At 39.5% G+C, this 26,237-nt stretch overlaps 1 protein-coding gene across 9 annotated transcripts in view; it reads right to left on the bottom strand.

Annotated features, from left to right (window-relative positions):
* Window positions 1-9,268: 9,268 nt before the first annotated feature.
* RNF38 (ring finger protein 38) overlaps window positions 9,269-26,237 on the bottom strand; it is a 66,548-nt gene continuing 49,579 nt past the window's right edge. For all 9 annotated transcript variants that reach the window (XM_025433295.3, XM_025433293.3, XM_025433296.3 and 6 more), the window contains 6 exons: window positions 24,102-24,263; window positions 23,235-23,341; window positions 21,426-21,510; window positions 17,225-17,346; window positions 14,787-14,886; window positions 9,269-12,719 (listed from right to left, as the gene is read on the bottom strand). In XM_025433295.3, the coding sequence (XP_025289080.1) occupies window positions 12,657-12,719; window positions 14,787-14,886; window positions 17,225-17,346; window positions 21,426-21,510; window positions 23,235-23,341; window positions 24,102-24,263 (639 nt within the window). In that variant the 3' untranslated portion in view covers window positions 9,269-12,656. The remainder of the gene's footprint in view (window positions 12,720-14,786; window positions 14,887-17,224; window positions 17,347-21,425; window positions 21,511-23,234; window positions 23,342-24,101; window positions 24,264-26,237) is intronic.

The following is a 26,237-nucleotide window of genomic DNA, read 5'->3' on the forward strand; positions in this document are numbered from 1 at the left end:
GTCCTGGGATGGAGTCCTGCATCGGGCTCCCTGTAGGATGCCTGCTTCTCCCTCTGCCTCTGCCTCTCTCTCATGAATTTAAAAAAAAAAAAAAAGAGTTGGTTTTGACCCTCCTAGACATTTGAGGGCAGGTGGCTCCCTATCTGAATGCTTGCCATCCAGCACTGGCCCCGTGGGGTCCCTGGGGCCCCTGCAGCGCTGCTCAGCCTCTGCCTCTCCACTTCCCAGGTAGGTGGCAGACACCGTGCCTTCTGTCCCCCAAAGTCCAGGGCCCAGCTAAGTCCTCCAGTCCTGTCCTGAGTGGCTCTCTCACACAGCTCCTCCCCACGGCGGGTGATGGAGGGTGGAGGGGAGGCTTTGGTGCCCCAAGAACTCCTCCGCCTGCTGTCCTTTTATAGGCTGGGTGGGGGCGAGCAGTGATGCCCGCAAATCTGGTTTCAGGACATCTCAGCATGTCCCACCGGTGTGGTCCAGCCCTTCCCTCGGGATGTAGGGGAACCAAGCACGCGCAGGCGTTTAAATTAAATTGGCTGCTGATTCTTATAAACACTTGTCATTTTGGCCTCCCCAGACCATCTGACCCCTGCCCTGCCTCTCCAGCTGGGAGAAGCTTACCACTGGACATGCCCAATGTACTCCATGGGGGCTTTGACAGCATCATATTTGCTGAAAAGTTTTAGTGCAAAAAGGATGTAGCATAATTAGTACTTAATACAAGAGATAAGTCAGGAGATGTCAAGAACATTTCTCCTTCGAGATGAGCTGTTCAGGACTCTGGTGCCAGACCTCCAGGAGATGCACAGATGTTCTCCTCTGCCCCTAAGGGCATCTTTCAATGCACTGCTCTGGTAGCCAGCCTCCACGGTGACCCCAGCGATCTGGGCCTCCCAGCATCCACACACCCTGCAGTAGCCCCTTCCCATGTGGTGCCAGGGTTGGTCTGCACGACCAAGAGAACATGGCAAAAGGGATGGCATGTTACTTCCAACATTAAGTTATAAGGCTATCAGGTTTTAGAAGACTTGGACTCTCTTTTTTTCTTGGACATTGTTTTGGGGGAAGCAAGCTGCTTTGTTAAACAGCCCGAAGGAGAGGTCCGTAGAGGAACTAAGGGCTGTCAACAACACATGAGTGAGCTTGGAAACAAATGCTTCAGCCCCGGTCAAGTCTGCAGCAGCTGCAGCCCTAGCTAACAGCTTGATCATATCCTCATTAGAGATCCTGAGTCAGAACTGCCCAGTTAAACCTCTCCTGGATTCCTGACCCTCAAAAATTGTGACATAATACATATTTATTATTTTCATCTGCTAAGTTCAGTTTGGTTTGAAACAGCATTAAGTATATGCTATATGCTGGGTCTTGGTGATTCAAAGATGAATAGCATCCTTGACCTTCAGGAACCAGCTTATAATCAGTAATGGATAAAACATATAATGAGATAGAAGCATTATTACATAGAAAGTGTCATGTTGGAGATTCAAGTGGAGAGTCCTCTGGGAGAAATGACCCCTGGACTGAGTCTCAGTGGATAAGGAGAAGTCTTCCAGACAAGAAGTGGGAAGGATAGTCCAGGGAGAAGGGAATATGTGAGAGGAAAAAAAAAAAAAAAACCCGCAACAAAAAACCATCAGAATATGAATCAGATGTATTGTGTGTAGAGGAATCACAAATAGTTTCCATTTCTAGAGTGTAAAATGCAGAGCTGAGAGTAGCAAGAACCAAGGCTAGAAAGGCTAGGAGGCCCAGGAAGGTCCTTGGGAACCAAGTTAAGGATCTCGGACCACATCTAGGTGATGGGGAGCCATGTATGGGACTCAAGAAAAGGAACGACGCATCAAGATTCGGCATATGGAAAGTGGATTTGAAGGGAAAAACAGACTATCAAGGATTTTCACAGCCCAGAATGGAACAATCTAAATGTTCAATAATAGAAGAATAATTAAATACATTTTGAAGCCCATACAATGGACTATTATTACACCACTATCAAAAAATCACTCCTGCAAAGACTATTTCATGATGGGTAGGGATGTGCATGTTATATACTGTTTTGTCCCGTCCCTTTCCACTTAGTGTGCTGGGTGGGTATGCTGCAAGATCCCAAATTTCTCTTAAAAAAAAAAAATCCATCAGAAAAAGCAGTAAGTATGATTCAACAGATTAGTAATTGGGAGCGAAAGGAAGACAGCCTAAAATGAGGGTGATGAAAAATGAAGAGACCAAGGTGCAGAACAGAGAGGCCAAAGTACAACTTAGTCCCCCATAGTGGGGAGCTGGGGGCATTGGGGACAGTTGGGCTTGTTGGACTTGGAAGGCAGATCTGAAAGCACCAGAGCCTGAGAGGTTTGGGCAGGAAGATGAGTACAGGTCTAGACATGTTGACTTCTGAGGTGCCAGACAGTTTCAGAAGAGAGACAAATCTGGTAAATATTGGAGAATAGCCAAATCTAGATGATTGACAGAGTCATCTTGGGTTAGGTCCTTCATCCAGAGTCATGTGGAACCTGGAAGAAGGTAGAGTTAGTTCCCCAGCCAGCCCTGAGAAGACTTCCTTCTGAGGCCTCCTAAAGTCAGCCTTGTCTTAGCCGACACGATTAAATGTTTGTTAAGATTTTTATTTATTTGTTTGTTTATTTATTCATTTATGAGAAAGACAGAGAGAGGCAGAGACACAGGCAGAGGGAGAAGCAGGCTCCCTGCAGGGAGCCTGATGCAGGCCTCAATCCCAGGACCCCAGGATCACGACCTGAGCCAAAGGCAGACGCTCACTGCTGAGCCACCCGGCATCCCCGATTAAACATTTCTAACATGCAGCTGCCCAAGCTTCTCTCTGGACCTCTGGACCTCGATATGGGATATCTGCCTGTGTGTTCACCTGACAGGGTGTCTAAAAGCCAGGTCCTCATCTTTGACACACACTCTCCTCTCCCATCCTCATTTTTGTCAAAATCTGCTCCTCCCTCAGGATGCATTCTTTGGGTGACTGTTCCTGCCAGCTGCCTAACCATTCAAGCTGAGTCATTCCCCATTCCTCCACTCAAGAAACCTTTCTGGAGTCACTACCCAGTGCCAGACTCTGTGTTAGGCCCTAAAGATAAAGACATGCACTAGTGCAGGCTCAAGATGCTCACAGGTCAGCAGGGAACCCACCAGAACAAGTGTTGATCACACATTGGGTTGTTCCAGAAGAAAGGTGGAGCGTCATAGGGATCAAGGAAGATTTCCTGGAAGAGGTGATACCTGCATTGAGTCATGAGAAAAGAGAGGAGGGGAGGAAGTGGCCTTCCAGGCAGAGGAGCCTGCAGGAAAAAATATATAAAGAAAGAGCACAGTGTGCCTGGGAAACCAATAGTAGATTGGCGCTGCCAGAGGATGAAATACAGTGGGAAAGGGGCCTTGAGCATTAAGACTGGAACCATGACTAGGAACAGACTTAGGAGGACTTTTTGTTGGAGAGTAAGATTGGACTTTGTTCTGTAGGCAACAGAGACATTTCAGGGTCTAGGACTTAAGGTAGGGGTGGGTGGTGAGGGAGCCAGATTTCAAATGACTCACTTGGGAAGCTGCGGAGAGATCAGAGTAAGAGGGTGGGTGGGAGGGATGCAAGCCTGGAAGCAAGATCTTGAAAAGGCAGGGGATGGAAACTGAGCCATGGTTGTGGAGGAAGGGGAGACAAAGGGGCAACTGATTAATTTGCCGTAAATGGGAGATGAATGGGTCAAGATGACTTCCTTGGTTCTGGCTGGAGTATTTGGGTGGCTGGTGGGGCCAGCAATGGAAATAGAGGAAGGAGGAGAAACAAGCTTGGGGGAAATGTGAGTTTATGTGGATACACAGATTGAATGCCAATGGGATGTTGGGGAGGAGATGTTTGGGAGGAAGTGGGAACACAGGCAGTAGCTCTGGGGAAGGAGCTGGGACTGGAGGCAGGACTGTGTGAGTCATGAGAACGGAGAACCGGTGAATCAGTAGGAGATTGCAGTCCCTCCAGTGAGAGAGTATGCAGAATAGGAAAACCAGAGGGAAAAGACACATCTTAGGGAGCCCTGGGAGGAAAGGGACAGGCCAAAGAGAAGAAACTCAGAGAGGAAAAAAAAAAAAAAGAAAAGAAAAGAAACTCAGAGAGGTGGAAGAGAGGAAACGCAGAGAAAATGAGGAGTGAGGACAGCATCTCGAAAGCCAAAGACTCTAAGAAACAAGTGGTGTCACCCCCTGGAGAGAAGTCTGGCAAGACTCAGACTGAGAAGTCTTCATTCAACTTGACAGTGAAGAAGCCACGGGTAAACGTGGGACTGGTGGGGGGCAGGTCTCGGCAGAGACAGTAGCTCCTGTCTGAGCTGCGTGAATGGTGAGAGCACCGGGGTCGAGTTCCTGTGTTCCACTGGATCTTGATCAATATAAAGGGAGCCCGATTTTAAACAAAATTGCACATTAGAATATAACCCAAACCAACCAACCAGTTGTAAGTGAAACATTAAAAAAACATTTAAACTGTTAGACACCCTACTTGGTAGGGAACAAACACAATGTTACTTAGAAAGGAATGAATCTCTGAGCTGTCCTGGTCCTGTGCTATTCTGAGAAAACCGACTTCCTATGTATACTTTCTGTAAACAAAAGCAACAGTAAGGCACATTTTGGGCATTTATAACCACATCAATCTTGACCTGTACAACTTGGTTGTGTACAATAGTGCCCTCTGCTGTGGATGTTATGCATAAAAACCTATCTTTTATTAGCATGAAGGTGATATTCTCTAATTATTTCTGCTCTCACATATGGTGGGGGGAGCGGTTGTCTGATTTACGTTTTATGGGATGCAACAAGCAACATCAGTGTATGTACCCAGGGTGGCTTCTTTAGGACGGTTAAAATTTTCATTTGCCCATTTTTTTTGTGTGTAGTTGTACTTCTATCAAAAGGGTTAGAGTGGGACCTACCATTTATTAAATTATAATGAGTTGAACAAATCATAAAGCACAATGAATTTCTCAAACTGAAGTACCTGTGTAATCAAGCACATAGATCAACAAACATTACTGACAGCCTCGATGTACCCTGCCCTTCCCAACACGCCCTCTAAACCTTTTAGTCACTATAACTTCTAAATGCCAAAGGGAACTACTCATATACTTTTTCATAGCATAGACCCACTTTGCTTTTGAACTTTCTATGTCACTCCCAGCCTCTCATCCCCTCAGCCATAGTCAACCAGTAATCTGTTGCTATAGATTTGCTTTTGACATTTCACATAAATGAATCACGTAATATGTGGCCTCTGTCTGGCTTCTTTTATTTTAAAGATTTTACTTACTTATTAATGACAGGCACACAGAGAGAGAGGCAGAGACACAGGCAGAGGGAGAAGCAGGCTCCATGCAGGGAGCCCGATATGGGACTCGATTCCGGGTCTCCAGGATCAGGACCTGGGCTGAAGGTGGCACTAAACCGCTGAGCCACCCGGGCTGCCCTGGCTTCTTTTACTTACCACGTTTTGAAGACTCATTGGATTTTGATTCAGCAAAGAAACCATCATGGATGAAACTACACATGGGACGGGACATAGGCTTCAGGCTTGTTCTGATTTATTCATTCCTCTTTAAAAATATTGCTAATTGCTCACTCGATGATATATTTATAGTTAACTTTCATAGTTCATGTATTTTCATGGATGTACTAGGAAGCCTCATTACTCTGAATCAATTTGCAAGAGCAACTGGTTTATCTTTGACTGTCAAGGATAAAGTAACAAACCCCTCTAACATTTTCTGGCTCAAAATTATTTTGGTCATGTTTTACGATAAATTCTGGAGTTTTGAGTTCATCTGTTGGAACAGATTCGAGTAATTTCCTGAGATGGGCAAATCTGGCTTTTTCTAAGGTACCATATAGCTGACCTCTATGTAGAGGCATGGGGCCTTCCATTCAGTTGAAAACACAGAGAAACACAAGGGAGATGTGAAGACCCATGTCCAGAGAGACAGAGATTGTGGAGTTACCTATCTACAAGCCAAAGAACTCCAAGGAGAGAGACACAGATTGCTCCTTGGAGCCTCCAGAGAAAACCAACCCTGCCAACACCTTGATTTTAGACTTCTGGCCTCCAGAAGAGTGAGAAAATTTATTCTAAGCCACCAAATTTGTGGTCATTTGTTGCAGCAGCCCTAGAAAACCTAACACACTAGATACCTGAACTCCCGATTCTGAAGCTGCCTGGCATAAACTGGTGCTCCATGGAAGCTTGTGGAGCATAGCCTTGCAGGCTGTGAACACACCTTAGGGAAGACCTGAATCTCTCATTTTGTAAGGAAAAGAAATTGAACTATTTTCCTTTAAGTAAGCTCTATGCTCAACACAGGGCTTGAACTTACGACCATACTCTACCTACTGAGCCAGACAGGTACTTTATCACTTTTTCCTTTCTGACTAGTTTCTAAAGTCAAGTGGCTTGTATTAGAAAGATGGCCCAAACTTCTTTTAGAAATTCTAGAATTAAAGAGTAAATGCAATCTATTTTCCTCCTGATAGCAAAACCAGGGCAGTCTGAGCTGAATCGCCAGGAAGCATTAAATTTCTTCTTGGGAAGGCTGGCCTTATTTTGGTACAAGGGTCAAGGTTATATTTTCCTCTGATTCAGCTTAAATCCAGTATTAACATGTCCAAAAACAAAAGGGGAGAAAAAGAACGAACTAGAACCTATGGATACCATATGCCTATATAGTCAACAGAAATGTCAATCTTTACTAGGATTAAGTTTACCTAGTCAGAAGAGATCTTAACATGTTTTGTGAACCCTTCTTTATTAGAAGTGATAACTACCAATAAGATTGGATAATACAAAAATTATTCTTATCCAAACATGAAAGGACCAAAGTAATGCGGAGAGGCCATCATATTCCAAATCTCTAAGGTTACTATTAAGGAGGGGCTGTGGGGGAGTCTAACACCTGAGAGGGAGGTTAAGAAAGCAGCTTGTGAACATGTTTACTGGACACACTGAGGAGTACTGGCAGATGCTGGGTGTTGGCTAGAAGTCCTTTTATTTATTAGCCACTATATTTTGTTTCCATGTATAGACTAAGAATCAGAGGTGTAAAGGGAAAGTGCAGTCCCTTTTTACTCAACAATTCATTTCATTTCCTCTATAGTGGGAAAATATCCATGCTGATTCTACAGCATTTTTGGACTTCAGACTGCAAAGTGACCTTTAATATCCCTGGCTGTCACTGTTTCTTTTTTCTTTCATTCTTTTTCTTTCTCTTTTTCTCTCTTGATTTTATTCATGAGAGACACAGAGAGAGGCAGAGACACAGGCAGAGGGAGAAGCAGGCTCCCTGCAGGGAGCCGGATGTCGGACTTGATCCCAGAACTCCGGGATCAGGCCCTGAGCTGAAGGTAGACATTCAACCGCTGAGCCACCCAGGCGGCCCTGTTTTTCTTTAGTTTTTCTTATTCCTACATTTCTTGCTGACAATTTTGGGAGGCAGAGAGAGTCACATGAAAGATGTTAAGAGCATATGCACTGTAGAGCATCTACCCCATCATCTCAATGTGAATTGGGTTTCCTACTCCCAATCCTTCAGAATGACCAATTCTCTGGCAAATGATCTTTCAAATTGCCACGAGTACTGAAAGTGCTTGGCAAATGTCTTTTTTTGGGGGGGGGGGCGCAAATGTCTGATTAGGGAATGAACGGACATCCCAATCCAGACTTGTCCTGTCCAACATTATGACCATCATCCATAACTACTTGAGCATTTGAGATGTAGACAGTCCCAATGGAGACATACTGTAGATATGTACATTGGATTTCAAAGACTTGGGATGAGAAAACAAACATCTCATTGATCTTTATACTAATCACATACTGAAATATTTTGAGTAAGTTAGATAGACCATATTAAAAATACTTCAACTGTTTCCTTTTACTTTTTAACGTGGCTACTAAAAAAAATCTTTAATTACAACGATGGCTCATTACACTTCTGACAGCAGTCTATTCAGCAATCTGAAACATACGAGAGATCTGAAACACTTGTGGCAGTGTCATCAAAATATTCCCAAGAAGAAAAAAAAATATTCACAAGATTTTTTTTTTCCTTTGGTATAGATCAGGTCTTGTGATCTATTAAGAAATAACGGTAGCCGGTGAGCTTTAATTGGCACATTTGATACACCTGAGGCTTAGTATTATCAAAGCATAGTTAAGAGTTTAAGATGCAACTGCTGATACCAGAGGCTTTCTATAACAGCTCTTTTCCAGGTTGTGACTCAGTACCCACCATAGGGCTGCCATCACCATGGCAGAGGAAAAGAGAGAGCTGGCTTTTACGTGCTCCTACACAGCCTGTGCTTATAGGCTTTTGAATTAATGCAAAAATTACTGATATATTTTATTTTCTCATATCAGGTCTTTGAAACTCAGTGTACAAATTTCCAGTACATCTCAGTTTGGACTGTCCACAGTTCAAATGCTAAATAGCTGCATGAGAGTCCCTGCCTTACTGTTGAGAGTCATGTGATAGTGCACAGGTATGTACGGAGTAATAAAAGCCTCTCCTGTAGGACAGCACAAGTTTTGGGGCATTCAAAATCCAACACAAACATTCTTTCCAATATACTGGAGACGTGAAACAATCAAAACATGGTCACTTTATGGAATTCTTCCATCAGTTAAGTACTGGAGCCAGTCAGAGGGCATCACCTTCCCTCAGGCCAAACAATGACTGCTTCCTGAGCGAAGAGAAGTGCAATCTATTCTTCATCCTCAACTTTTTGTATTTTGTTTCTACTTTCCTTCTCCAATAACATATTTTATTTCTTTTTGGTCATAGGAATTACACAACTTGTTATATAAAATGACAAACAGGCTTCTCTTTTCCTATTATGTGGACAAATTTGCCCATTTATCTCCTGTAATCTTATTTCCGGCATCTTATGGTTAACATATATAGAAAGAAACTAGTTACCTACGATATAGCCCTACTGTTCAATAAGCTATGCCACATGTGTGGCTACATTCAGCTATCTTCTTGGCTTTCTAAATGATAGAATTCTGTTCCATTTGTTATAATGGTTGTTTTCATGTTTCTAAGATACTTACACAAATGAAGAAAAAATTCTGAATTATACTCTAAAAACTTAAATCCAGCCACAGGTAGCTCAACAGCTCCATCTTCCTGCTAGAATCCCCCCCCTTCAACCCTCCTTCCAAGTACATACAACCCTACCCCTTCCCTAACATAGTAACATGAAACACAACAAAATGTTTTAAGTGTACATCATACATTTATTACCAACAACCCTCTCAACTCCAAAATTGGGCACAGGGATTAAAAATAAAAATTCATTGCACTACTTAGTAAAGCATTACTAGTAACTTTCATAAAAAATGTACAAACTTTGTTAAAAATTTATCAAGCCTTCAAATGATTTGGTTACAGATATTTATAATACGTACATTTAAAACTATATGTTAACTGATACAATGGAATATGATTTGAGGAAATGACTCAGCAAATGATTCCAAAAAACACCCCTGTAAGCTTTCATAATCTGAAACAAACAGCAAAAATGAGGTAACCAAATGTACCAACAGGGGGGAAAATAGCTTTCTAATGAAGGCCTAAAGATATCTGTGAAAAATATTCTCTTTGAGTTGGTAGATCTCATTCAAAATACTATAAGAGGCCCAAATTTAAGAATCTTAATAAATCACATTTCAGAGAGTGTATAAAATCTAAATATGCTTTCACATTTTCCAGATTTTGCTCAAAAAAATTCAGGAGAGAAAATCCTAATGAGATCTTGATACCTGGAGGCCTTATTGTTTGTTTTGTTCTATTGGGGGAAGGGGAGTGCGGCTAAAAAAAAATTCAAAGATGAAAATTCATGCAAAACAACACAAAATGAAACCCCACAGCAGAGTTAAGATGGTAAAGCCAATATTGTTTTAGGAGAAAAGAGGAAGAAGGCAACAAACCAACATCTGCCTGCTATCTGATGCATCGCTCAAGGTGACAACAGCTGGGCACAAATCAACTGTTCTCTTTTGCTAGCCATGAAGTTGTTCACCGTGGCTAGTCTGAGTTGGTTCAGAACACATGCATGTATGCTCCTAATACGCGCTAACCATTTAAAAAGCAAGTCTGTACACATCTCTAAGGGCCCCATGCAAAGAAAGACATTCCCAAAGAGAGATCAGTCACAAGAGTGCAACAATTACTTCAGGATTTTACCAAAATAGACCCTGCTGCCTCCTAATTTGCCAACTGCCTCTCAAAAATTTGCTGGAAAAGGGATATTATGACAAGAATTCATCGTCAGAGGGAAGATAGAGCTACTTTTCCTAGTCATTAGTACAATGTGCCTTGTTAATTAGGTATCTATATAAATTAGAAAAGTGCTTTACTTGCATGCTTCAATAAAATGAATACTGAGTGTAGTAGTGTTATGTTAGATCTGTACAGATATAAATTTTTTGCAGCTATATAAAAGAGTCTATGTATAACATGGGCTTTTTGCCATTTTAAACATGATTTTTTATAATTAAAAAAAAATAAAGATCAAACTATACGTGATTCGTAATGTAGCTGATTATTATGCCAATAATTTTGGTCTTCAACGCGCTTTTTATTCATCAGGAACAGGTGGGGAAGGTCCTAATGATTGAAAAGTAACATGTGCACTTTAGCACTGTTGAGATGTATTTCTGATGCACTGACAAATACAGGGGCAAACAGAAAGTGTGCAAAATCCTATTTGTATGACTAGATAGAGGCAACAGTGTCTGGAAAAGGGCAAAATTGTGCTTCTGTGAGAATTGACTTTACTGAACTCTAAGCTGGGATGAGCTTATAGAGACTTCAAGGGAAGGCAAGTAGCATGGCAGTAACAAGTAGTTAACACTGTCTGAGTAGAAAACTGACACAGAGCCAACTGAAAGCTGAGTGAGGCTGGCAGCAAGTCATCACAGTCCTGACTGGGATTATGCAGTTTGTGCTACTGCAAACAAAGCAATGACCTCAACTGCAGGAAGAGGCAGACGATGCTGAAGACAATAAAAGAACGAGGGACGAATCAAAACACTGCTGGAAAAATGACTTTAAACAATCTAAATGATCCTCAATGGACCTATTAAAAAAACAAACCCACATAGCTATGTATTATTTCAGATCAACTAAATGAAGGTCAATTCCTGTTTTACAGCATTATTTTTTATACAAAAATCAAATCTTCATTTATACTGCAAGTATTCTGGACCTGTTATATTAAATTTTTCTCAAACAAAAACATTTTAAAAAAGCAATAGAACATCAAAGCACATCAGGTCTAAGAATTTGAGCTGTCACAGCACTTGATCCATCCTGGAAATGAGGGTTTCCATGAGAAGCACATTTACTGAGGGAAGAACTAGACAACTTTCAGAATTGGAGGTTGGCAGGTGAATCGATACAAACAAAAAATACAGTTCCTTAAAACAATTTAGTTGCCTATGAGAGCTTAACAAAGAACATAACAGAAGTCAAGCTGAATTAGTTAACAGATTTTGTTCTGGTGGAAGTAGAGAAGTGAGACTTCATGGGACCAGCAGTATACTGAGAAATATATTACTCAAATATCTTCAGAATAGACTACAAATCTAAACATCAAAAAAAAAAAAAAATCACAGGTACTTCCTGTAAGAAGCTTACTGGAAATGTAAAGGAAAAAACAAGAGAGTATCAACATTCAAATCACTGATTGAAATGCTAATATTGCTAACTGATGATGTATGATATTGCACCTTCTTTTTGGAAACAGCAAGTTGGAGATTAAAAAATTTTTCACAACAGAATCAAAAAATCAGGTTCATGGAGTGAGAAATCTGTTACACTTTTTTTTCTTAAGTGACCCACCTGGGACCACCAACGAAGAGAAGGTGACAGCTGCCTGAAGCAAAGGAAGAAGGCTTTTCTCATTCCATTCATTGGGAAGAAAGGGTATGGAGTATTCAATGCTTATCATTGATGCACCCTTAGCAATCAGTGTGCAACAGCAAACACAAGGGAAAAAACCAGTGTACAGTACTAGTGCTGTTTAAATAACACACCAGATTATACATTGCAGCATAATTAAAACTACACACACATTCTTGGTACATGCTGGTATATAGGATCTCATACACACATTTAGCTACCATGCCCTCACACAAGTAGTTGCGCACACTCTCTCACACACAGATACATTTATCACCAACAGTCATACGCTGCATTCATTTCCACTCACAGTTTCTGAAGGCTCTATATAAGGTAGATTGCTATATCATCTGGAGCTACCACTTTTTATAAAAGCACATGCTAAAAGATCACGTCCACTGTAATCTTGCAGCAACACTCGGAATGATCACACAAAAACCAGGGAATGTTAGTGCACACACAAAATTAAGCTAAAGAAAAAGTCTTTGGAGTTCCAATCACACGGTTAGTATAACAATCCCATAATTGTGAAGACTAATTGTAAGCTTTTATAGTTGATTAAGTCACACAGTGCAAAGAAAGGTCCATTGACCCTTTTGGTAAAGGGAGGGCTGGAAGCCACACAGATTAAGTTCAATGAAGAGTCCGTATATACATGTGATGAGGAACACCCAAACTAAATTTGTGCTCTTAGGTTGGTCATTCTGAATCCCGATGCACTTCGGAAGCATCAGCTCGGCAGATTGGGCAAGTACGATTTGCCTAAAAGACAAGAGAGAAAATTTGTCTGCATTGTGACTAATACAATGTAACATGTTAAAAGCAATGAGATATTTTTATTTCCCAAATAGATAGTATTTACATTCTTTATTCCTTTATAAAAAGTACAAAGTAATCATTTTATCTCTTATTTATTTTTTGAAAGATCGATCCTTCCTTCTCGATCCTTCCTTCCTTCCTTCCTTCCTTCCTTCCTTCCTTCCTTCCTTCCTTCCTTCCTTCCTTCCTTCCTTCCTTCCTTCATTCATTCATGAGAGACATGGAGAAAGAGGCAGATACACAAGCAAGCTCCCCACAGGAGCCTGATGTGGGTCGCAATCCCAGATCTCCGGGATCACGCCCTGAGCCAAAGGCAGATGCCCAACTGCTGAGCCACCCAGGCATCCCTAATCTCTTTTAAAAAATACACCACAGGGCGCCTGGATGGCTCAGCAGTTGAGCGTCTGCCTTTGGCTCAGGTTGTGATCCTGGGGTCCTGGGATTGAGTCCCACATCAGGCTCCCCACATGAAGCCTGCGTCTCCCTCTGCCTATGTCTCTGCCTCTCTCTGTCTCTCATGAATAAATTAAAAAAAAAAATCTTAAAAAAAATAAAAAATATACCACAGGGTATCTGGGTGGCTCAGTTGGTTAAGCATCTGCCTTCAGCTCAGTTCATGATCCCAGGGTCCTGGGACAGAGCCTTGCATCAGGCTCCCTGCTCAGTAGGGGAGTCTGCTTCTCCCTCTGCCTCTGCTTGTGCTCTCTCTCAAATAAATAAAATCTTAAAAAAAAAAAAAAATTGACCACAAACTCAAAGACTTAGCAGCCAAAGATTGATTTAATATGTCTGTTTCAACATATAAACAAGATTAGCTATCACCAGATCAGACAGATTGAATAATCAGCTTAAAACCCCCTCTCAACAAATGGCACCACCATTTTCTGAGTTGCCAAAGCCACAAAGCATCTAAGCATCAAGTAGCTGCCTTGACTCACCTGCACCTTTACTTTCTAAGACCCATTATTCGTCAAAAACTCCCATTTGTACATTATGGTAGCTCTCCAATCAGTCCTCTTCTTCTTATCCAACTGCCAGTATTTGTTCTCTGTTTAGCCCAGATCATCATCATTCCATCTCAAAGTCTCTTAGAAATATCTTTCCTTTTCCATTCTCCAAACAGAGATCAGTCATCTTCCTGAACACAATCTCAGCCATAGCCTTCCACATCGCTTCGGGAATCAAGTCCACAATCCCTCATATTCATCACGACCTCACAAAAGCTGGTCACTGGCCATATCTTTAAACGTCTCTTCTCCTGCCACCCTCTCCATCAGCCACATGGAATCTGCTCTTTACTGATCTCTGCTCCCACATGGCAGGGCCGTGCATGTATAATACATTCTACTTCTAAAAAATTAGGATTCTTTGCCTTCAGGATTCAGTTTGAGCTAAACAGGGCCCCCTTACTCTGTGCTCACACAGAGGACTGATTCTATTTGAACTCATCTGTCTTCTTCACCAAACTGTGACCTTATATAATCGAGTGGGGGTATTATTTTCTAATCAGAATACTCTTAAAATAATAAAGTTGACTATTTTCAATTATTTTGCTGCATCCTATTTTTATTCAACAACTATAAAATACAAAATTTATATCCTTGTTTTTTTTGTATTTACAAAAGAAAAAAACCAGAATTAAATAAAAGCACTACTGGTTCATTTCCCATGTAAATTTCTAACAAAAGAGCTCCAGTGAAGTCCCCTCCAAAACTCTTAAGGGAAACTGGCTCTGCAAGTTTCGGCCTTGTCCCTACACACCACTAGAAAGAATATACTGTGATCAAGGACAGATAACTGATTTTCAATCACTCCAACTTTCTACAATCACTCCCATTTTGATAACTCTAGTTAATTTTTACTGGCCTTTTTCTCTTCATTTGCAGAAATCAGTGGAAGTTTTGTCTCCTTACCCACCCTCCACCAAACAATGGACTTATTCTACATTAAACTATGGGCAATAAAAAAAAAAATTCAACGTTATTCTCTTCATAGACACCATCACTTTACCTTAAGCCATTTGTCGACACACTTGGCATGGAACTCGTGGTTACAGGGTAAAACTCTAAGTAGCTGCCTTGACTCAAAATCACACATGCATACTACACACCTAAAAAAAACCAAAAAGATCGTTTAACCATAAATCCATGTGGTTTTCTATTTTGTTATGACTACCGAAGCCTAGAAAACCATTTACCATTTCAGTTTTCAAACGGTCATTTAAATTTTAAGAAAAACAATCAATACCCTGAAAAAAATCAGGATATTAAAACATTTAGAATGTTCTGCTTTACTAAGAGATCACCAAGAAAACTTCTGGTTAAACATCCAAGCTTCAGCATACTGAAGACACTATAATATTTGACCGATGGTGTTGGAACAATTGGACATCCATATACAAAAGAATGAAGTTGGACCCCTAACCTTACACGATATAGAAAAATTAACAGAAAAATTGGGGGGGGGGGGGGGGGGCAAAAGCCTAAATTAAGAGCTAAAAACTACTAAACTCTTAAAAGAGGTAAATCTTCATGACCTTGAAATAAGCAGTGTTTTAACACAGGTGACACCAAAAGCACAAAAAACAACAGAAAGTAGTTAAATTGAACATTAAAACAAAAAACTTGTGCTTCAAAAGACATCATTAAGAAAGTGAAAGACAACTTACAAAATGGGAGACACTTTTGAAAATTGTAACTTGTAAGGGAATGACATGTATGTATAAATAACTTCTACAATTCAATAACAGACAACCCAATTTTTAAAAATAGCAAAGGATAGAGAAATTTCTCCAAAGAAGATATATAGGTGGCAAATAAGTACAGTAAAAGAACTCAACATCATTAGCCACCTGGGAAATGGAGATAAAACCTTAGTAAGAGGGATGCCTGGTTGGCTCAGCAGTTGAGCGTCTCCCTTTGGTTCAGGGTATGATCAAGCCCCAGACTGGGCTCCCTATGAGGAGCCTGCCTCTCCCTCTGCCTATGTCTCTGACCCTCTCTGTGTATCTCTCATGAATAAATAAATAAAATCTTTAAACAAAACAAACAAAACCTTAGTAAGATACCACCACTTCACTCCCACGAGGACAGCTAGAACCAAAAGACAGATAATAATAAGCACTGGAGAGGATGTGGAGAAACTTTACATATATTTGCTGGTGGGAATGTAAAATGGTATATCCACTGTGGAAAAAACTGGAAGCTCTCAAAAGGTTAAACAAAGTTAGAAAAAAAAAGTTGGGGTGCTTGGCTGGCTTAGTCAGAAGAACATGTGACTCGATCTCAGGGTTCTAAGTTTGAACCCCATGAATAAATTCATAAATGAATAAGAAACTTTTTAAAAAGGTTAGGGGCAGCCTGGGTGGCTCAGTGGTTTAGCACCACCTTCAGCCCAGGGCGTGATCCTGGAGACCCGGGATTGAGACCCATGTCAGGCTCTTGGCATGGAGCCTGCTTCTCCCTCTGCCTATGTCTCTGCCTCTCTCTCTCTGTGTCACTCATGAATAAATAAATAAAATCTTAAAAAAAAAGAGAGATTAAACAAAGTCATATGATCCATCAGATATTTCAGAGAAATGAAAATATACATCCACAGGAAAATTCCGTACACAAACGTTCACAGTAGTATTATTACTAGTCAAAACACAGTAATAACCCAAATGTCTATCAATTGAGGAAGGGATAAACAGTATTTGGTGAAATATTATTTGGCCACAAAAGGGACAGAAGTAGTACTGATACAAGCAACATGATGGACCTTGAAAACTTTAAGTGAAAGAAGCCATACATAAAAGAGCACATATTGTATGATCTCATTTATGTGAAATGTCCAGGACAGGCAAATCAATAGAGATTTTTAAAAAGTAAATTTCTTGGGAGCTATGCTAGACAGGGTTGGGGGAAAATGCAAAGTGGCTGCTAATAGGTGAGAGGTTTCTTTATGGGGTGAAGAAACAGTGTATATTCAAATCTGAAGATGGCTGCAAAACTCTATGAATATAGGAAAAAAACAAATTGTACACTTTACATGTGAATTTTATCTCTGTAAAGTGATTATTAAAGATACTATAATAAGCACAATGTTTAGGTAAAAACATCAACCTTTACATGTAGGAGACCCTTCAATCTTATAAAGTTTGAAGTAGAAAACACAAAATTTGTAGGCAACCTGAAAATCCAGAACAGGACTGTCGAAAAGAACTTTCTGAGACAGAAATATTCTACGTCTTCTAACACGGCATCATTAGTTAGTGCAATAAAGAAACTTAACTTCTTATTTAATCTAAACAGCCCTACATGACTGTGGCTACCTTATCGGATAGCACAACAGGCCTGGAGTATGCAACAGAGACTACTTATTTTTATCAAGTTATCTCTGACTCTCAAGCTTTCTTTTATAAAGGCAGAAAAGGAAATTTCAGAGTGATGTTGGAAAATTGTACTTACAAAGTCTGTTCTGACTGGTGGTTGTTAGGATTGAACCGATAAGAAGGAAGCTGTTCAATATCTGCTTTAGTCAGTCCTCGGGGTTTAGCCTCTCCCAGTCGCTCTGCCAGGTTTAACAGGGCCTAGAGAAGGAAAAAGGAGACATAACTTTTATCTCTAAGTTTTCTATTTCAAAAATCAAAAAACCCAAGAAACAAACAAAAGAAAAATCAACCCTATCTTTATTATAGAAAATTTTAAATATGTACAATACTAGAAAAAAGTATATGAATTTTCACATGCCTATTACCCAGCCTCAACAATAATTTCATGAAGCACTGTCCACTCTAAACTCCAGATTATTTTGAAACAAAACTAAAACATTTATTTCACTGGTAAAATAGTTCTGTGTATATCTTTAAAACAATCTGCCCACCTCAGCGCTTCTGACATTTTGGGCCAGACAAAATTTTATTGAGGGGAGCCGTCCTTGTACATTGTAGAATGTTTAGCAGCATCACTTGCCTCTAAGCTGCTGGATGCCAATAACGCCATACCCCTAGTTGTAACAACCAACAATGTCTCCAGATGTTGTTAAATACCTACCATTTGGGAAGTAAAACTGTCCCTAAGTTGAGAACCACCCTACTAAAAAATAAAAGATGTTTTAAAAGAACAGAACCACAGTATCATCACACTTAAAAAATTAACAATTCCTTTAAATGCCAATTGCCTGTTTCAATTATTTTCTTTTTTTTTGGGGGGGGGGTTGTTTCAATTATTTTCAAAAACACTAAATACAGTTTGTTCGAATCAGGATCCAAAAAAATCTATACATTACTGCTGCTTGGTATGTGTCTAATATCTTTTTTATTCTTCTTTTATCTGTTGAACAAACAAGGTCAATGGCTTGTACAAATCCCCACACTCTGAATTTTGCTCACTGAACCTACTTGTATTTTCTTTCCCCTGTACTTGCTATAAATTGGTAGCTTTGACTATTTCCATCATAAGACTCAACATGCCTACCTGCTATGTTAGCAACCACTGATGTAACACTGCCTAGGTCCACAAATCCATTAAAGATGGCAAAATGGTAACATTCTATCACTTTCTTAATTTATTAGGTGTGATATTATTATAATAAGGCACTGTTCTATATCAAACTGTACTCAACATAATTTAAATAGAAAAGGTAAAATAAGGGGCAGCCCAGGTGCCTCAGCGGTTTAACACTGCCTTCAGCCCAGGGTATGATCCTGGAGACCCAGGATCGAGTCCCACATTGGGCTCCCTGCACAGAGCCTGCTTCTCCCTCTACCTGTGTCTCTGCCTCTCTCATGAATGAATAAATAAAAATCGTTAAGATAAAGAAAAGGTAAAAAAAGAGCAGTGAGTTTTTTATTTTTTGAAGTTATCACTAAGAAATCATGATTTTAAGACAGTTATGCTTCAGTACATGGCTGCTGTTATGCTTATTTATTTTACACCAGTGCCTCCTTTCTCCCAGTTTTCAATGTCTCTAATTAATCATTTGCTTTATCCTACAATCTGGCAGCCTTTTGTAGGCTGCTTTCCCCTCTTTTTTAGGCTGCCAAAGGGTTAAAAGAATGGCTAAAAATGAAATGACGATGGACAATGAAAGAAACAGAATTTCCCAAAATCTCAATAATTAATGCTATGATACTTATGCCTTAATATGGGACAGCTTATTTGGAGAATTGGGTCGTCTAAATAAAGTGGTCTCCCTTCACCATGCATGCCCCTAAGTCCTTCTAAAATGCTAGACAGTAAATTTGTAAATTTAATTGATGCCAATTACAATTAGCAGATAAAACTTAGGATACAGCTGATATAAATCTTTTATACCTCTAATGTTTATACTATAGGACACTTAGGTCAATTAAAACAACTTATAACAATTATATTCAATAAAGTGTGTTCATTAAAAACCCTTACTAAATGAGGCTATGATAAGCAAGCCTTCAATGAATTTATATGATCTAGCAAGCAAGAGAACCGAAGCTAAGACATGATTAGTATGGATGTTTTTATAAGAACTTTAAGAACAAAAAGGAGGGAGGGACTCATTTAGATCTGGGAATGTAGGGCAGCCCGGGTGGCTCAGCGTTTAGCGCCACCTTCAGCCCAGGGCCTGATCCTGGAGACCCGGGATCGAGTCCCATGTTGGGCTCCCTGCATGGAGCCTGCTTCTCCCTCTGCCTATGTCTCTGCCTCTCTGTCTCGAACAAATAAATAAAATCTTAAAAAAAAAAAAAAAAAAAAAAAAAAAAAAGATCTGGGAATGGACTAGAAATGCCTTTCACAGAGGCAGTACTTTTAGCTAGGTCTTAAAAAAGTTATGTTTCAAAATGTGGAGGAGAGGGAAGTTCTTAGGCAGAAGGATAGGGGAATAAAGGCACTTAGGCAAGAACGTAGCAGGTAGATTCAAAACCAGAAAAGCAAGAGTCTGGACCAAGTATGACTACAGAAGATCAAACATATTTAACCCAAAGTATAGTTTAGAAAGGTACTCCAATGCCAAATAAAAAGTATTTTTCTTATGTTGGGATGGTATCACTGCTTTTTTCCATTGATGGGTACACATGATCTATTTAACAAAGAGCTGTCCTTTTCAGCAGCATGACTTAGGACTTCATTTTAGTACAGAATGCCTAAATGATAACCAACTCCTTTGTACAAAACTAACATCATCAGTGTAGAAATAAACCAGGAAAATTATTACAGCCCCTTTCTCTCTCTAAAAATCTGGAACTGGAATCCAAAGGACAGTGCAGTGTGATTACATATGTAGAAGGAAAATGACACAATACATTTTGAAAACTATAAAGGAGGGGATGCCCGGGTGGCTCAGTGGTTGAGCAACTGCCTTCAGCCCAGGCCATGATCCCAGAGTCTTGGGATCGAGTCCCACGTCGGGCTCCCTGCATGGAGCTTGCTTCTCCCTCTGCCTGTGTCTCTGCCTCTCTGTGTGTGTGTGTCTCTCATGAATAAATAAAATCTTAAAAAAAAACAAAAACACTAGTTTTTTGGTAGAAGAATATATAGTATTTGGCCTGATCTCTTCCACATGTTAAAAAAATAAACAAAAACAAAGGTGCTTTAAGATTATGTGTGTATGGTTTTGTCCCTTCTCCATCCCTAGGTTCTAGTCACATTGTATAAATAGAGACTGAGTGAGGCTGGGGTGAGAAAGAGAAGTACCAGTATAAAAAAGTCACATTGTCACATTCAACAATACAAAGTTCCCTTCCAACCCCTAAACTGCATGCCTATTCCTAATCTCAAATAATATAATAACGTCCACATCATCTACTTGACCTGTCATCTTTCATTCTGCATTCTTCAACTACTGCAATCCTTTTTGCAGAGCATCTTCTTTTGCAAGCCCCCTACACACACCCGACACTACCACAAATCATTCAGTGATCAATTCCTGTTGAGTCTCTCAAATTAAATTATATTTAAGAATTTTAAGAATAAAAAAGAAAAAAGTCTTTTAAGATAAGACTCTTATACATTTGGAGTTCCCATGGTTAATTGCATAGTTTTATAATTTGCCCAATCTATTAGGTTACTCTTCCTTCCACTGATGTCTGACCATTCCCATCTATTCCTTCATGCTACCAGCAGAGTTTGGACTCATAAAGGTAGACGTTTGATGCCATAAGCACCAAAGATACTTAGCAGCTCCTTCCTCTCACAACAGTCAAAATTTTGTCTCTAAGCAGGGCATACATATATTCAAGAACAGCCAGTTGAACTTTTCAAACAAATCTCCATTTTCTCCCTTTCATTTTAGCCACCAATCATATGCCGTGCCATAAGAATATCCAGCACTTCTCTACCTCAATCTCATGCATGAAGCAGCCTTTCCATCCTTTAGGAACCAGCTCCAACACCTGTCCTTCCACAAAATCTTTTCAGAACATTCAATCATAATTCACTGTTTCCTCATTTACAGTCTCTTAAAGGAATTTTATGTAATTCTAATGCATCACCAAAGCCTATTTCATTATCATAGCTGTGTGGTACATGTAGAAATATCCTAAGGATGCTGACCACTTTTTTTTTTTATACATTCGCATTGTGAAATGTATAGGGGAATTATCAAATGCGTGTTTAATTACATGAATGAGTGAATGAGTAGAACAATACTTCTTATGCATACAACACTCCCCAAATAAATTTACCGACTAACCTCATAATTTTCTACTTCTCCATCTTCCACATCCAATTCAAAGCTGAAAGTCGGGCCCACTGCAGGTGGCACTGGAAGCATTGATCTGCAGTGAAAACATTAGCATTCATACATTGGTACATTACATAAATGAACAGGATAGGAAGAACAAGGTTAATGCTACAGGGAAAAAGAATGGTCAGTGTTAATCAGTGGCAACCCTTTTAAAGAAAGGGACTTGACTGGCAATATATAAAAACTGACATTAATGGGCAGCCTGGGTGGCTCAGTGGTTTAACGCCGCCTTCAGCCCAGGGCCTGATCCTGGGGTCCTGGGATTGGGTCCCGCATCCGGCTCCCTGCTTGGAGCCTGCTTCTCTCCCTCTGCCTGTATCTCTGCCTCTCTCTGTGTTTGTGTCTCTCATCAATAAATAAAATATTTTTTAAATGAAATATTAGGGATTAATTTAACCAAACATGTACAAGACCTACATAATTAAAAACTAAAAATACTGCAGGAAATTTTGTTTAAATTAACAAATAGAGAAATATACTGTTAAGCAGACAAGAAGATATCAATTCTCCTCCAAAACTGATCTATAAATTTCATGCAGCCCCTACAAAAAACCCAGCAAGCTGTATTTTGGTAGAAACTGATTTGATTTTAAACTTTATATGGATCATGTAAGACTTTAAAATAATTTTAAGAACCAAGTTGTGACACTATCTGATTTTAAGACTTATAATAAAGCTACAATTATCAAACTAGTGTAGTATAAGCACATGGCTCTCTGTATAAAAAATTTCCTAGTCTTCTTAGAAGGTAATTATAGACATCAGACTGAATTCTAGCCAGCCGGATGTAGGTAGAAGTAACACATGCAACTAAGTATCCTTGAGAGGAGGCAAGTAAGCAGAGAGATCCGTTTTCATTTTTGATAGCTGGAATGTGGATAAAATGGCTAGAACTTGGGAGCCATCTTCAATCATGTAGAGGAAGTCATAAAATTTTAAGTTTGGTAGAACCATTTCTTATTTATGAGGCTAACAAGTGGTCCCTGAATTGACTACTTCTGAACTTCATTACAAGAGAGAAATATGGGACGCCTGGGTGTCTCAGTGGTTGAGCGTCTGCCTTCGGCTCAGGGCGTAATCCTGGAGACCCGGGACTGAGTCCCACGTTGGGCTCCCTGTATGGAGCCTGCTTCTCCCTCTGCCTGTATCTATCTCGCAATCTGTGTCTCTCATGAGTAAATAAATAAATAAATAATCTTAAAACAAAAAAAAAGGGGGGGGAGAAACAAAGAAATATGACCCATAACCCTTGGGCGCTTGTTACAAACTTAATTCTAACAGTATTTCTAAGGCATTGACATAACTTCTCTGTTCCCTCTTTCCTTGAGAAAAGCAGCAATATCAAAAGCTGTATATTCAGGGTACCTGGGTGACTCAGCAGGCTAAGTGTCTGCCTTCAGCTCAGATCATGATCGGGGGCGGGGGTCCCTTGCTCAGCAGAAAGTCTGCTTGTCTCTTTCCCTCTGTCCCTTTCCCCTAACTCATGCTCTCTCTCTCTCTCTCTCTCAAATAAATAAAAATCTTAAAAAAAACCTACTTTCTGGCTCACAAATTCCTTCCTCTCCCACTTCTCTCTTGTTCTTGGCTCTTCTCTTTATTTCACCCTTACATTTGTTCCCCACCCCAAACCCCTTAATTTCTAAACAAATCTCTCATACACCCTAAATCATGTATCAGAGAAGGTATTCATAAAAGAGAGAGTTGTCAAGGGTATAAAAATTCAGAATTCACTAAAATGAGAAAAACAGAACTTACAACACATATGGTAGTAAGCTGGGATGATAAGGGGGAGGTGGTATTGGCTGCTGGGATCGATATCTACTACGTCCTGTGAGCCTCCGAGGCATAAATGGAGGATAAGGCTGTAGGGGAAAATGTTAAAAACAATTTAAGATCATTCTACCACCTTTATTCTGTCGAATAGTCTTTCTTCTTAAAAAAAAAAAACAAAAAACAAAAAACAAAAAACCTTACAAAATTCCTTACTATTTAAATAACATTTGGTATTTATTAAAGTGTTAACATAGATACAACTAGTTTAAAACATACACTTAAGGCGTTTTTTTAATGGTTGGGGTGCCTAGGTGGCTCATTCGGTTGAGAGTCTGACTCTTCATCTTAGCTCAGGTCATGATTTCAGGTATTGGGATCGTGTCCCGCCTTGGGCTTCGTACTTAGCATGGAGTCTGCTTGTCCCTCTCCCTCTGCACCTCCCCCCTGCTTTCTTTTTCTCTTTAAAAATAAGTATTTTTAAAAAGAAAATACAGAGTGCTTGGATGGTAAGCCAGTGTCTGCCTTCAGCTCAGGTCATGATCCCAGGGTCCTGGGATTGAGTCCCACATCGGGCTACCTGCTCAGCAGAGAGTATGCTTCTTCCTTTGATCCTCCCCCCCCTGCTTGTCCTCGCAGCTATCTCTCAAATAAATATTTTTCTTAAAAAAATAAATAAAAAGAAAAAAAGAAAAAAAACTTAGGTATATATTTAAATACAATTTTCCAACCAAACCCTTTCAAGAATACATTTAAAATTCTAAACATGTAGAGTTGTATACAAACAGAACTCAAAACAAATAAGTTATCAGAGCAAGTAATAGATTAAAAAAACAATGAATGAAAACTTACTACTCCAAAGGACACCTCCTGATGCAAAGGATCATGGGTTAGGAACTGCAAAGGAGCTGACGGAGGTAATGTTGGGGGATGAGCCGACGGAGGGTACGTAAAACCTCCTACTGGAAGATGTTCTCCTAAGAGTTCTACTTCATTTTCTATCCTTTGCAGAGGCTGAAGGAGGAAAAATGCAAACTAATATATTAATATACTTCCAGTGTTTAGACAGATGTTTTATAATAATAAAAATTAACTCTCCCCAAAACACCTTTAAGGTCATGTATTTCTTGCTGTTTGGACCAATCAAGTTTATACACGTGGACATAGAGATTACAGTAAAATCTTCCTATCTTTAATTGGATTTCAATAAGAAAATCTCTGAAACATGTCATTTAAACATTTCTACTATCCATTCAAAGATACATTTCTTTTTACTATTTGAAACTTCTCTTAAAAAAGGAGAAAGTGGTAAGTCAATTATGTGAAAGTTAAAATTCTTTTTTAGTCATGATACACTGACCTAATCACAAAATTGTCAGACACTTAATCTCCAACATGAAACTGAGCATGAACCAGGGCTAAACGGGCTAACTTCAATATTATCTATAGAACTGACAGATTCATAGCCTACTTCAAAAGCATGCTAAGAACACTGAAACAACGTACAAAAGCAAAGCACACAGCATGTGTTGTCTTCACAACAGCTTTACTGAAATAATTCACATACTATAAAAATCACCTTGCTAAGGGGTACAATTCAATAGATTTTAGTAGATTCACAGGAGTTGTGCAACCATCACCCCTGTCTAATTCCAGAGCATGTTCAACCCTTCACCCCACAAACCTGCCATTAGCAGTTCACTACCTACTTTTTCCAGTCCCTCCCAAATCCTGCACAATTGTCAATCTACCTTCCGTTTCTACAAATTTGCCTATTCTGGACATTTCATATATATGTGTCATTTGCATCTGACTTCTGTCACTATTATTTTCAAGGCTCATCCATCTTGTACTTTGTGTTATCAGTACTTCATTCCTTTTTATAATTGAAAAAATAATTCACTGCATCATTTGAACTCTTTCCATTTTTTGGCTCTTAGGAATAACGCTGCCATGAACATTTATATACGTATTTTTGTGTATCTGATTCTCTTAGGAACATGTATTCTTAAAGATTAGTCTGACTTCCTTCTGCAGTTAGACAACACATTATTCACTATTCAAACACAGTTTGGGAGCTATATATGCTTGAAAGAAATCCCAACTGCTGACACTATGACAACATAAGTGAACCTAAGTTCTGATTTGGCTATGTGACTAGATCTTTTAAAGGATTCCAAACTCAAATATAAGTAATGGCTAAATTTTGTTTTAACCTTGAATTCTCAGTATTGGAAGCTAAGGAAAATCCTGGCATCAATCTTGCCCTGATTCTAATAAAGGATTTTCTTATAGGAGTAGTTGTAACTTTTTGGATTAGCTGAACTTCTGTCCCAATTGGCTTCTATAGTTTTCAGGAGAGCAGCCAGGTTAAGTTCACCTCTACCTGAGACCCAGTATGGTACATAAATCCTTGGTAAAGGATGGTTAGATTCTGCTAGAATACATGGTCAGGTTCCTTTCACAGGACTGAAATCTTCTCCCCTAACCATTTCATATGGTTCATAACCAGTTCTCTTTCCTATTCTCCCTCAATACCTGGTGGTTCAGATGTTTAAATTGGCCTGTCCAAAAAACATCTGGGCCTCCTTCCTGTGCTCCCTTTTCTACTTCTACAGTGCTTATATCTCTTCCAACAACTCCACCCCCCAAATAATATATCTCAGTTATATTCCGGTCCCAAGAGAGAATCAATTATGTTAATAGATGTCTCATTTTTTTCATCAGAATATAGTAGAAAAACAGGACTTTAAAAAAAACAACAAAAAAACATTTGAGGCTTAGAAATTTACTTGACTAAACAAATGTGATTATTGTAGCAATTATAAACAATTTTATAATACTTTCATTTTCCATTTCAGAAATACATAAAAGGATAAAACAGAACTGAATTTTCCTTCAGATTTACCTTCCTGGATTGCAGATATGAGGGAACAAATTTAAATTATATATGAGACATATAAAATAACTAGAAAAATTTAAGAAAAA

The sequence above is a fragment of the Canis lupus genome, chromosome 11, assembly GCF_003254725.2.
Source record: "Canis lupus dingo isolate Sandy chromosome 11, ASM325472v2, whole genome shotgun sequence".
Classification (NCBI taxonomy): Eukaryota; Metazoa; Chordata; class Mammalia; order Carnivora; family Canidae; genus Canis; species Canis lupus.